Genomic DNA, 12945 nt, shown 5'->3' with positions numbered 1-12945 from the left:
AAATTACATCTTGAATGATCATGAGTATGACGGATTTCGAAGACCAAACAAAAGCAGTGCTGCTTCAGTCCTTGTAATACATGTATACCTGCTTTTCAGGGAGTCCGGTCTCAACAATCTTTTTGTTACCACCGTCCTGGCCACTTGGGACCGGTAACAAACTGTTCAGCTGTTCAGCACCCAGGCTCTGGAACTCCCTCCCCCCACACATAAAACAGTCAGACACCATTACAACCTTCAAGTCACAACTCAAAACTCACCTGTTCAAACTCGCATACAACGTCTAACTGATCACTGTCTTGATTGTTTGGTTTGTCTTGTTTTTGTTTTATTTATTAATTAATTAATTAATTTATTATTATTATTTTTCTACAATGTCTTGTTTGTAAACGATTTATGATAACTTTATGCTCTGTAAGGTGACCTTGGGTGTCTTGAAAGGCACCCTTTAAATTAAATGTATTATTATTATCATTAAGTCATGTTTTATGAATTTTATTACTTTTCTAAGCAAATTGCCAACTTCACATTGCAGGCATTTATTAAATTAGGAAATCCATGCAGGTTAACAATGCATGGATGTGATAGAGAGCGAACCGTTGTACTTTACAGTTTCTTTCCTTTTTAAACAAATTGAATTTGTTGTTTGGTTTTATAACTAAACCTAAAGCAGACCTCCTGCACAGGGTCCTTCAGGTGCTCCAGGGTCCGCTCAAACCCAGGGTTGTCCTGGTTCATGGTGGCCTCCTCCTGCAGCAGGAGGTGGACTTCCCGGACAACCAGGTTCTGGAAGGCCCGGTACCGGTCGATGTAGGACGGGGAGGACATTTCGTCCCGGCCTCTGAACAGCTGGGCCACGAATCCAACGGTGGACCGCTGGATCACAACCGGGTCCTGTTTTACAGAGGAAGACACCTGGACTGCTTAGCCTGTCTAAAACCAAATCAGTGGTTCAATACTATTTTGATTTTATTATCTCGTGTTCTCGAGCTGCTATTATGCACATGTATCTGGTGCTAGACTTGCAGTCTTGGTTTGTTGTGTCATGATAAACCTACGGTTGTGGAGACGGAGTTAGACTCTCCGTTCTCCGGCTGAGCTGCTGGAGGAAGGGGATCTCCAGCGACAGGTCCACAGCTACTGTTCTCCATCACAGACGGATCACAACGACTGGGGCTGTCGGGCTGCTCCTTCTGAGGGGCGTCCAGACTGGGGTCCAGAGCGACAGGGTCGTCAGCCAGAGTGTTGCTGAGGACGGCTGCGTCCCCTCCTCTGAGGTCCTGCTCTGCGGTGCTCATCATTGGGAGAGCCCTGCCAAAGAGTTTGCCGTGTTGGACCCACGTGCCAAACGTCCCGTGGAGTTGCTCCCTGAGCTGCTCAGGAAGCCTCTGGCTGAGCAGCTTTTCCTCCATCTCCTGCCTCTCCTGCATCACCCTGGGAACTAAGAGAGTCCAAGACATCAACATATGAATACAATCCAACACATAGTTAAGGGCTCCTCGAATGGTGCAGAAATGAATTTCACTATGGTAAGTATTAAAGAGATATATTCTACAATTGCTAAAGTTGTTTAATTAAACTGGCATAACAAAAATTGCCTTTCAACTTCTTGAATTTCTTTGAATAAGGATTTATTGATAATTAGAACACTTTGTTTGAAGCTGTTACCTTGGGTGGGGATGGAGGATTCCTCAGGGCGGTCTGAATGGTACCGGGCCAGCAGGGCCTCGACAACCTCCCACAGGATGGAGACGAGCACATTAGGGCCCTTCAACAGAGACAAGAGAGAAGACGCCCTCAGCCAGTGCTCCTCCACCATACATTCATCGGCAACCAATCCTACCTGGAGAGAGGTCCCCAAGGACTTGGTAAGGCCGCAATGCACCAGCATGGCAAGCCTCCTGATGTCCCAGCACGGACAAGGGAGGCTTGGGCCGTATTACAGAAACTTCCTAACTCGTAAATCCTATCTTATCTGTTTGGTAACTATGGTAACAAGGGTTAGGACCGGATTTAGGAAAAAAGTCATTACAGAACGTCCGATCCTAAAGTCGGTGTTCTTATCTTAACTCCAGATAGGTAATGTGTATTACAGAAATATCCTAAATCACCAAAATCCCAAAAAACTGTCCTAACTTTAGGATGACCCATCAGCTCTCACAACTGTCATAACTATCATTTACGGTTACAAATTAGCGAGATGGCTGCTCTTTTATTACATATAGGGCAGCAAAATCGTAGACGTAGCAGGGCTCCAGACTAACTTTTTCACAGGTAGCACTGGTGCTACCTAGCTTTTCATTTAGTAGCACCAAAACAAATTAGGTAGCACCATATTTTTCTTTGTATAGCGTGTTATTAATGTGTTATGTTGATGAAAGTTAAAGATTGACAATGACCCAAACTTGATGTTTGCAAAATATTTGAATCTGAATTCAAGTTTCTCTGCATGAGCCGCAGTACAAAAATACTGTTACATTGTATTAAACATATATTGAACATAACATTCTGAACATCGAACTTACTGGTAACTTAAAAACTAATAAATAACTTATAAACTTAAAGCTCATTAATTCAAACTGAACTTGAACTAAGCAGCATTAATTTCTTCCCTGCAATTCATCTCATTCTAGGGGCCAGCTCATATAGTTAGGCCTCCTGCTCCTCTTACCCTGGGAGAACCACTGCTTAACATCCTGCCTGGCATCATAGTCCTCCAGTTGTGGCCCCTCAACACTAATACGGATTAGGTCCTCAACAGTTTCAGTATGCAGGCTTGATCTAACATCTGACTTGATTCTGTTTACTGACGAGAAGCCTCTTTCACAGACTGCTGAAGAGATTGGGAACACCAGCATGATTTTGACCAGGTGTAGGATATTCTGCAAAAGACGAAGTATGGTGATCAAACCAACTTTCCAAATCACCAAGTCAACAGTGACAATGATCATGTAATTTTTGATACTACAGATAACAGAGCCTACCGCAAAGTCTGAGCAGTAGGGTTCTTTTGTCGTCATGACTTGCCACAGTCCAAGATTTTGTCCTTAAATGACGTGTTTATCGTCATTTTTATGAATTGGAACTCCTCTTTGGCCTTTTCTTTATTGCAGCCATTCCTGGCATTAGATGGAAGAATGGCAGGGACAAGGAGGTCTGTATCAACATGATTTAATTTATTATGTCAACATAAATACACTGTAAAAAAAAAATGTAATGTAACAGAATTCTACTGTTTATTTTACAGATTTTGTCTGTATTTTTAAAATACCATTTCATTTACAAAAAGAGACTGATTTTACACGTCAAATGTAAACTTACATGAAATCACTGTAACTGTGAAAACACACAATATTCCTGTTATTTTACAAAAATAAACTATTAGAAATCCATATATTTATTGTTAAAATACGTTCACAAATATATCGTCATTTCACAAATATGTGTCTGTTATTTAAGGAATAAACTGTAAAATTCAACTTTAAAACTCTAAAAAAAGTTTAAAAAAATCATTTAAAGTTACTGAGAAATTAAAAGTAAAATAACTATTTAATCAGTAATTTTACTATCATTTTTTTGTTCATTGACTAATGTTTTCATTGAAAATAACTACAATTACTGCAATTTCCTAGATGGTACCATTTATTACAATTATATTAACATTTATTTTGAAAGGACATCTAAACAGACATAGGGAAAGTGAAGGAGGCCAATATCAGGATAAAACCACGTAAATATACATGCTTTTATCTGTTTCCTTATGCCCTGTTTACACCTACCCGATAGTGGGCCCCGATGGTGCCCGATGGCTAAATCAGCAGCTATCGTTGTAACATCGGCAAATAGCGTGGTTGCATCGGGAAACACCGTTACTTTTCCCAGGAACATCGTTAGACAACGGGAAGAAACGGGAAGAAATGCTCAATGATCGGGCAACAACGGACAACATCGGCAAAGAACGAACATGTTTGTTAATTTTGGGTCAATCGGGGTAGAATCGGTTACCAGGTGTTGCTATGGGCTAATCGGCTATAATCGGGAATAGAACGGGAGTATAACGTAAGACATCGCAAATCGTTCGGGAATTTTCCTGGGCACATCGGCTATATTCGTTAATCTTCCGCGCTTTATCGTGTTTTATCGTCTTTATATCGGCAACCTCAACACACGAAAGACCCTCGAGAACCCTAGACAAATAACGATTGTGAGTGACCAGATTGTGTTAAGGAAGACCCTCAATCTGCCACTTGTGTATAAATAGGGGGTGATGGATGGATGTCCTACTTTTATAATTACAGGGTACTTCGCCCATTTAGAACCGGCGTTCTATTATTATAAAATCGCTATTGTATTATAAATAAATATATAAATAAATATCAGTCTAAACCAGTCTCCCCTTTGCCTTCTCCCGAAATGACGCCAAACGCGTCATTTGACGTGTTTGGCGTCATTCGAAATGACGTCAAATGACGCCAAACGCACTTCGGGTGTCTTCCCTGGCATACATCGTTATGTTATCGTTATAACATCGGGTATGTGTAAATGCTACCCCGATAAATTGACCCGATCATACATTTTTAGCCCGATGTCACCCGAATCACCCCGACTTCCACATCGGTGGTCCATCGGCCATTAGCGGGATGGTGTAAACGGGGCATTAACCTCCCACTTAAAAGCATTACATTCTGCCAGAACAGATCTTATGACAGAGCATAAATGTGTGTCTGTGTCTAAGTGCTTTTCAGCAATTCAGAGGTTAACAGTGAAGATGTAATGTATATGAATAAAAAGTAATAGAAAACATTGCAGGGCCACACTGAAGGCTACTGTTTATTTATATATAAATCCAAACAATGTAAATCACAAGGTCTTGAATTCTTTCACAGCATTTCTGAACCAAACACATCAGGAGACATGCTGCAACGTCTCCCTGCACACACGTACACCAAAAAACAACAACAAAAAAACGTCTCACGGCACCTGAACCGGAACAACGTGACGACAACAACGCGATATGTCATTGTAGTACGTACTTTGAAAAGTGCGGGTCCCGTTTGCGATTGTGCTGTGATAGGCCAATACCGCCCTACTCTGTCTGTGATTGGCTGGGTTATGCATGACTGACAGTTGCTGGCTTCAATGGAAAAACGGATGAGGACGTTAAAGATCAATCATTTAAACTCTTTTCCCGCACAATCGCGTCCCGTTTGGGATGTTCCATATCAATGGGTTGGTCAACAGGATCTGTTTGAGAAGAAGAAGAAGACACCCCATTGGTTGTTGGGAACATCAGTCTTTGACGTGACGGGTACCGACGTGAAGGTACCGTATCTGACACTAACGCCTCGTGCCCACTGCACCGTCAGTCAACGGACGTAGGAAGGCGTGGCTGACGGATGGGGGAGTAGTCTTTGCAGATGCATCCGTCAGCCAATCAAATCGGTTCGCCGGGTTCTTCCCGCTTCTTCCTGCTTGTTGCGAGGCAAGATGACCCGCTTTCCAGTATCGTCAGAGCCCGAGTCGCGTCACAGTGCTTACATTTGCATACGCGATCTGATTGGATGAAGGAACCGTCGCTGCCGAAAAAGTTGAACATTTTTCAACTTTCTGACGGTGGCGAACGCTCCAACTGAACGGACGGATCCACAATGCATTGCACGTCCGTCCCCATTCAAAGTCAATGGGCAACGGTCAACTGACGGAGGTAGTGGGCACGGGGCGTAACACCTCGTGCCCACTGCACCGTCAGTCAACGGATGTGGGAAGGCGTGGCTGACGGATGGGGGAGTAGTCTTTGGAGAGGCATCCGTCAGCCAATCAAATCGCTTCGCCGGGTTCTTCCCGCTTCTTCCTGCTTGTTGCGAGGCAAGATGACCCGCTTTCCAGCATCGTCAGAGCCATGGACATAATAAAGGATGGACCACGGACTGGAAAATGGCCGCCCATTCATTCCTATGCAAACCTGCTCAGTGGCGCATGGCTACATACAGGAGCGATTTGCTTCCGCGTTATGTGGCCAAGACACGTGACCTATTCCGTGACGTACCGGATGCAGAGATCTTCTTCTTCTTCTAGTTTAGTGGCGGATCATAGTTTTTCCCCATATACCGCGACCTACTGGACTACTACACAGGAGTTTGTGACAAGGACGTTGACAAGGACAAGGACGTTGGCAAATCATACTTTAAATCATACAAATAAATTCAAAGAAAAAACCAAACTAACGAAACAAAATAAACAAAATAAAACAAACTAACAAAAGAAATGAATAAATAAAAATAAGAAATATATATACTTAAGGTTAAATTCTTCTAATTAGGTTAGTATCTTTTAGCTAATTTATCAGCAATTTCATTGCCATATATTCCATGGTGGGCTGGAATCCAACAGAACTGAATAACTAAACCAAGGCTTATAATATTTAAAAGAAGATGCTTTACCAAATCACCAAATCTTCACGTATTGAATTATTTGTTATAAAACTTAGTATCTACAACCCATCTAAGAGCGGTGATTATTGTGGCCATCTCGATTGAGTATACTGATAAAGTCACCCACTCTATATCCATACCCTTTTAATGGAGCCGTGCACTTCAAAATAGGTCCATAGCAAGGAGCCGTTTGTTTCAGTACGGCTCCTTTCAGCTGCCCACCCAACATCAACTGCTAATAAAACGCTTGAGGAGGCGTTTTGAAAAGAAAAAACGTACATTTTTTTAGAACAGGGTAGAAAGATAATTATGAGCCTTTGATTGATATCCAGACATTTTTTGCGGAGACACAATCCTGTTCCCCACTTGTATTGGAGTGGACGGCGATATCTACTTCTGGGCCACATGAAATGACGGACCCCCGTCCACTCCCAGCTAAAACAGCTGCAATACCAGGTTTGGCCTCTGAGCACGGGTGGATTGCGGAAGTATATGCCTATCCTGGGGGCCTGGTCAGAGCCCGAGTCGCGTCACAGTGCTTAAATTTGCATACGCGATCTGATTGGATGACGGATCCGTTGCTGCCGAAAAAGTTGAACATTTTTCAACTTTCTGACGGTGGCGAACGCTCCCACTGAACGGAGGATCCACAATGCATTGCGCGTCCGTCCCCATTCAAAGTCAATGGGCAACGGTCAACTGACGGAGGTAGTGGGCACGGGGCGTAAACCGGTGTCTGTCAACCCAACAACATCGTGCTGCTGTTCTCGTTTGGTCGACTTCGAGTGAACAGCAGCTCTTGCCCGATTTCAAGGCTGGAGGAAGGACGAAGCTAGAAGGCAAGTATCAAACTGAAGCTTAGTAACATTAGGTTTATTTACCACCATGCCTTTGAGTTTACTCAGTCGGCACCGAATCCGCTAGCATGTCGACATGTTAGCTAACTATAATGACAAAAGCATGAGCGTCTGCGTTTTCACGTTGTGTAATTATATATTGTGTAATATTTGTATTATCATTGCTTGCGTGTGATGCCAATGAAACACTGTCTTGGGCACGGAATAACTAATTTATTTTCGCCCATTAACTTCGCTAGCTAGCCAGGGGGTCATCCCTATGTTCCCCGGGTCCTATGTTCCCCGCCCTTTTTTTTTTTTTTTTTTAAAAGGTCCTATGTTCCCCGTTTTTCGCAAAAAGGGTCCTATGTTCCCCTGTAGCCATAGGCTACATACCGGGGAGCATAGGACCCTTTTTCGGAAAAGCGGGGAACATAGGACCCTTTTCTGGGAAAAGGGTCCTCTGTTCCCCGCAATCTATCAATCCAACATCGATGCATATCGCTGTATTACACGCTTTTATTATTATATATCTCCTTTCGCGGGTGTTTGTGAAACTATTTCTGCGCAAAGCGCCAAGCCGCTTGTATCCGTTCACCGGTTAAATGAGGCAACAGCGAGCACATGTGTGAGCGCGAGCGTGTCTAGTTTTGGTTTGTGTTGCCAGATTGGGCATATGTCCCGTTTTTGCAGCCTAACGTGATTAAAAGTAGCCAAATCGAGCTGAAAAATGTGCCCAATCTGGCAACACGGACGGCTTACCTTAACAGCCAAGATTAGTGTTTTTAGAAGAAAACTATCCACACAGATAGGTTGGGAATGGTCTATGTTCAAAATGAAAGATCATTACAGGCTCTTTAATTTAAGCCATAAAAAACCGTTTGCACTTTAATGCAATTATGTGGCACTTTATTATTTGCATTAAAAATGGACTGTTTTTGTTTTAAATATCCGGAAGAGCAAAGAAATAAAATGATGAAATTATAATTAAGTTGATGTGAGTTGATGTGAATGTAAGAAAATGTGTTAAATGGGCATATGATGGGCATATGATATCGCCTCATTTCGATCGCATGCCCCTGAATTGAAATCGTATCGCGGCAGACTTTTGATATCGGCAAATATCGTATCGTTGTCCAATGAATCGATATAATATCGTATCGTGATGAAACCAGAGATTTACACCCCTAATATGCGACCAAAAATAATTTTTTTTGGCCATAACTTTCACTGTATGACTTGAAATGGCATGACTTTTGGCTAGGATAGGAAGCTTAATTTTATGTAACTTGTCAAAATTAAAAACATTAATAATACAATGGGTAAAAAAATTCATACTCTACTTAATACCCTTTTTTATAAATGATACTTAGATTTGGTAATGGTTTATTTCAACCAGTTGCTTTCTTTCTTACTTGTCTTTCAACACTAGTCACTGGTCAACATGAAATTCAAAACAATATGGAAAAATATGTAAATGATAAGTTAACACTCATCTTTATTGCGGGTAGATTGGGTAACACAGTTTAGGTCAACTATTTCACAACCAATAACATTTATTTTGGTAAATTTAATGATTTATAATTTTTCTTCTTTTCTTTCTCTCTGCAGATAAGTGATGCGAGTTGATTTCATGGAGTAAACTGAAAAGGTGATTACTGCACTGCAGTTAAGGATGTCAAAAGATTACACCTGTCGTAGTTGTGGTGCTTCAGTGAATACCCTAAAAGGGTACGTGCATCAAGGGCTTCATAAAAATGAACCACATTATCAGTATGCGTGTTACATGGAAAGTTGTAAGTTTCAGTTCAGACATTACAATGCTTTTAAATGTCATGTTTACCGCCGTCATCGACGCTCATCTAACGCGCCGCAGTGTCAAACTTTGCAGGCACCCTTTCTATGTCAACTTCCACATTGTCAGAAACAGTTGATCAACCTTAAAGACCTTCTCTGTCACCTAAAATCTCATACTTCAAGAAGAGAGGTAGTGCATTGCCCATTTAAAAACTGTGATAAAACATTTTCAGCGACCTCATCTTTCACAGCCCACCTATCTAGGAAGCACAAAAAACCCACAGCTCTGCATGTCTCTGGTGCATACTGTCCACTTTCAGTTCCTAGTGAGTCTCAGTCCTCTGTTGCTGAAAGCCAGCCAGATGAAGGGTCAGCTGTTGATGAGCCTGAGGCAGATGTCCCAGACCTTGCTCAAATGAAAAGTTTGTACATGAGAAACCTGTGCATGTTTTATATGAAACTACAGGCCAAACAACTTATCCCTTCCTCTACAATCCAGTCGATTGTAGAAGAAATTAATAGTCTTAATGGAATGTGCCTGCAGTACACGAAAAGTCAACTGAAGGCATCTCTTCAAACAAAAACTGAACTATCGGAGACTGAAATTGAAGATGTTTTGAAGACCCTAGATGATGTAGATATTCATGGACCCTGCAGCTCCTCCCTTTCCACAGAGTACAACAGAAAACGGTATTTTGAGGAGAATTTTCCATACGTGCATCCACAACCCATTTTTTTGGGGTTTGATGAAAATAGAAAAGAGCAATATGCTCAGTATGTCCCCATAAAGCATACATTGACAACTCTACTAAAACATACTGATGTATTGGAACAGGGTTCTACATCTGAGAATGAAAGTTCAACTCATTTTAAATGATGTGTGTGATGGATCAGTATTCAAATCCAGTCCTCTTTTCGCTGAGTCAGGTCTCACTTTAAAAGTGATTGTAGCAGCCCTTGACACGAAATAACCGGAGAGTCTCTGACGGGTGCAACCTTTTATTCTTTTGTTCTTTTGTTGCTATGGCACCGTGAAACTAGAAAAAGTAACATAAAATGGTTGCACTTTTACACAAATATATTAAGATCAGGTCAGTACAATGTTCACAAATAATAGAATGACAGAAAACATATTTCAGGACAACAAAGAAAACTTATTATCTGCTTAACTTACATAAAGACTTACATAAAGACACCAAAATTAAACATAATCACACTAAAGGCATACAATAAAACAACATACCTCGCTCCGCTTGCCAAGGGTGCAAGACGACGGTAAATTGAGCGGGAAAAGTTGAATTCACTGGACATTCATGGGTCTGGCCGTTAGCTTGCTTCATACACTATTTACGGACATAAAACGGCATAGAAATGCGACCGGTATAAGACACATGAACTATAAAAATTATACAGAAAACGTTTCAACATGAACCCAACATTTATATAACCAAAATACAGGCATTAAAGGGACTCTTACCTTTGTTGCATTTTTACACTTTTTTTGGAAGCCAAGTGGTCCCGCTCCCCTGGATGATTCTCAGGACCTCCAGACCGTTGGCAACCAACCGCACCACTTAGTCCGATTAGGGGACCCGTTTCGGACTCAGACGCGAAGTTGTCCCGCTACTCTGGAGCTCCGGGAAGACCTCCAGACCGTTGGCACCCAACCGCACCACTCAGTCCGATTACGGGACCCATTTCGGACTCAGACGCGACATTGTCCCGCTACTCTGGAGCTACAGGAAGACCTCCAGACCGTTGGCACCCAACCGCACCACTCAGCCCGATTACGGGACCCATTTCGGACTCAGACGCGACGTTGTCCCGCTACTCTGGAGCTACAGGAAGACCTCCAGACCGTTGGCACCCAACCGCACCACTCAGTCCGATTACGGGACCCATTTCGGACTCAGACGCGACGTTGTCCCGCTACTCTGGAGCTACAGGAAGACCTCCAGACCGTTGGCACCCAACCGCACCATTCAGTCCGATTAGGGGACCCATTTCGGCCTCAGACGCTACGTTGTCCCGCTACTCTGTTTGTAATGCTCATACACCTTTCTTATACTCAGTGGGACCACTGTCCTTCAACATGGGGCCTCAAAACGGTATCACACGAAGCCCATAAAATTACAGTGAGCCACCTGCTAAATTTCTTGTTTACTAGACCCCTGGTAGATATTATGACCCCTGGGAGTCTAAACATAACCGATGGGAGTCTAAACATAACCCATGGGAGTCTAGAACTTTTGTACTGTAGCGACCCTGGGACAGTTAAATAGTTTGTGTGTTATGTGTTACATTATATTTCGTTGTCCGCTATGCCAGTTGTTCTATGTGCATGTATTGTAATGTTCTTCTTGTCAATCAGCGTGGGGGCGAATCATTAGGTCAGCTGGGGGAGGGCCTTGGAAGAACAGGAGGGTGGGGGCCTGCACGCGAGTGAGACCGTGTTGGGGGTTGCCGGGGTAACCAGGGTTTGTTTTGTGTCGGTTTTCTGCCGTTGGTTACAATGTTACGGGTTTCAGTGACCTGGTTTTGGTTCATTAAAACTACCTTCAAATACTAATGACTCGACATCATTATGTCACCGGCGAGGTCGTTACAGTACTCTAAAAAATAACGCTTAGTTTTGTACGCTTAGGGGGTGGGGCATTGGAGGAAGGCGGGATGATTTGAATGTGCTGTAATTCTCAAATGCAACAAAGGTGAGAGTCCTTTTAAGTGGTACAAATTAATTTACAAATCCAAATAAAGGAGGTTATAGTCTGGTCCGCGTGGCCCGGAAGTAGGGGAGAGGAGCCGGTGTGACGTATTACCCTGGGCTTCCTCATTTGTCTGTGGTGCTGCCTTCTGTGGCTGAAGTATTTATTGCAGCGTTCAGTAAGGTCTTGCTCCCCTTGTGGCTATGTATAGTATTTACGGCTTATATGTTTGGTCCTACTTCCTAGTGGTTAAGTGAGGGAAATACAGCTTGGGTTCTTAAAATACGTAACAGCCTAAAAACAGTTAAAGGTCTAATAAAAGATCCCTTATTATTACTGTAGAGATGGCTATGATGAACTTTATTATGATGTGTAACATGTAACATACAATTCCCAGCATTTAGATCTAACGTAACGAGCCTATTAGGTTAATTTGATTGCTGATCAAAAGGAGAAGTCTTATTTTATTTTAGGTTACATATATCTTTGCGTGCATGTCACACATTGCTATCATATTATTTCAATCAGATTTAAACCACTCAAAACAGATTGAGCACGAGCGATGGGTTTAATTAATTTTTGTATTTTTTAGGTTTCTCGTCAGGATCAATCCTGAATTTTCCAAGTGCACGGCGAAGTTCCAGACGAGCAAGAAGACAAATAAGATGGTGCAGAGGAAGCAGGTGCCCCTCAATCCCCACGTGGGTGCATACATAAGGGATTTCACCGAATTTGATTGACAGAATTTCTAAGGTAAGAGTATTAATTGAATGACTATTATGGGCAAATAAGACTGTGCACATAGTCAAGTAGACTAATTAATTAACAGTAACCAAATGAACATACCACCTATATTTCACAGTGCTACTGCACATAGGGCAGTCTTGAGTCCAGTTACATTTTTTTTGGCTCTGTACTCCATCAGAATGCAATTGAAAGGGGCCAATACATATCATGTCAAGACTTATATTTTCATTCACTTAGCCTTTTAAAATTGCTTGTCCAGTGTGATAAGTGAAGAGCAGTGTCCCTGTGCCTTCACACTGTTTTAATAATGTGAGTTTTGCATTTTTAATTATTTTTTTGCTGAGTCAACTTTTTTTTTTTTCCCTTTACAGACCACTTTCAGAACTTGACAGGGTTTCAGCCTGCGTTGCTGTACCAGGAGCTGCTGCT

The 12945-nt window shown here is 42.2% G+C and overlaps 1 protein-coding gene across 1 annotated transcript; it reads right to left on the bottom strand.

Moving 5' to 3' along the window:
• Window positions 1–450: 450 nt before the first annotated feature.
• On the bottom strand, window positions 451–1917 carry LOC115552848 (uncharacterized). Its single transcript, XM_030369205.1, has 3 exons — window positions 1669–1917; window positions 1059–1441; window positions 451–894 (listed from the first exon to the last, which is right to left on the bottom strand). The coding sequence occupies exons 1-3, from the start codon at window positions 1889–1891 to the stop codon at window positions 625–627; spliced, it is 876 nt and encodes a 291-aa protein (XP_030225065.1). The 5' UTR covers window positions 1892–1917; the 3' UTR covers window positions 451–624.
• Window positions 1918–12945: the final 11028 nt, after the last annotated feature.

The sequence above is a fragment of the Gadus morhua genome, chromosome 10 (assembly GCF_902167405.1).
Source record: "Gadus morhua chromosome 10, gadMor3.0, whole genome shotgun sequence".
Taxonomy (NCBI): domain Eukaryota; kingdom Metazoa; phylum Chordata; class Actinopteri; order Gadiformes; family Gadidae; genus Gadus; species Gadus morhua.
Note: the sequence above shows the minus strand (reverse complement) of the source record. Positions and strands in the feature narration are given on the sequence as shown.